Source organism: Lactuca serriola, chromosome 5 (assembly GCF_051521515.1).
Source record: "Lactuca serriola cultivar US96UC23 chromosome 5, Lser_US96UC23_V15, whole genome shotgun sequence".
NCBI classification, from domain to species: domain Eukaryota; kingdom Viridiplantae; phylum Streptophyta; class Magnoliopsida; order Asterales; family Asteraceae; genus Lactuca; species Lactuca serriola.
In genome coordinates, this window is record NC_136412.1 from 255,035,858 (window position 1) to 255,036,968 (window position 1,111).

Genomic DNA, 1,111 nt, shown 5'->3' on the forward strand with positions numbered 1-1,111 from the left:
TACTTTTTTTTTTTCTTCAATTTATATCTATTCAAAAGTGGAAAATAAAGGAAAACTAAAACTGTATATTTGATTTGAATATTAGGCTCTGTAAAAATAAATGAAGCATATAAGATGGTGAAGCGAATGAAATTGTTTTAAGATTAAGTTATCGTTTAATTATTTCAATTATCGTTTTAGTAAATGTTAATACTTTTTTTAAACAAATTATGTTGGTTAGGCCAGTTCAAAAAATAGATTCTTTTGTGTTATAAGTTTATGAAAGATAGAAGCAGAGACGGACGCTTGAATTGACAATTCAATAGGAGTTGCCGAGTTTTTTTTTTAGTCAAACATAATATAAAACCAAAAACTAATTCATTACGTCTAATACAAATAAACGATCCATTACACAGAAGTTAAAAACATAACAACAATTTATCATCTATTACAATTAAAATTTGTCCTCTTCGTACAGACATCTTTTGAAACCGTTTCATTACCTTTTCATTCTCAACTTTCACAAGTGCTTCGGTCTCAACATAGCAAAGCAACACATCATTCAAAAATTCATCGCCAATCTTGTTGCGCAAGTCGGTCTTCAAGAGCTTCATCTTCGAAAAACATTTTTCTACACTAGCGGTTGCTATGGGTAATATCAAAGCCAACTTTAAAAGCTTATAAACCAAAGGATAAGACCGATGTTTCCCCGTACTAACCATCAAACGAGAAAGCTCATAAATTCCTTTCAAAGTGGTAAAACGCTCATCTTTGATGGAAGAATGGTAAAATATCTCAAGTTGTCCTTCAAGATCTATCAAATCCGAATCATCAATGTCATACTTGTACAACTTAGCCAACTTCAACAACTTTGATTTGTCAAATTGTGAAAATGAATCACATGGGCTCAAAGCACCCATGTATTCTAGTAACTGGGTGCTTGTTTCACTAAATTGATCTCGGTATTCTGTCAGTTGCATATCTACCACCGTGTTGAAGATTTCAACCTCAAAGTGAAATCTATTGGTCTTTGTGGTCGTAACAATCAAAATCATCAAACCATGAAGGAACGAAGCTTCTTAATCTATCACCTATTTTCTTTTTTAGAAACTTGTGTAGCCTTATTTGACAA

At 31.8% G+C, this 1,111-nt stretch overlaps 1 protein-coding gene across 1 annotated transcript; it reads right to left on the reverse strand.

The window, feature by feature from the left end:
* Positions 1-360: 360 nt before the first annotated feature.
* On the reverse strand, positions 361-899 carry LOC145050395 (uncharacterized). Its single transcript, XM_078998652.1, has 2 exons — positions 483-899; positions 361-366 (listed from the first exon to the last, which is right to left on the reverse strand). Exons 1-2 carry the CDS (start codon positions 897-899, stop codon positions 361-363), a joined length of 423 nt encoding a protein of 140 aa, XP_078854778.1.
* Between the last annotated feature and the right edge of the window lie 212 nt (positions 900-1,111).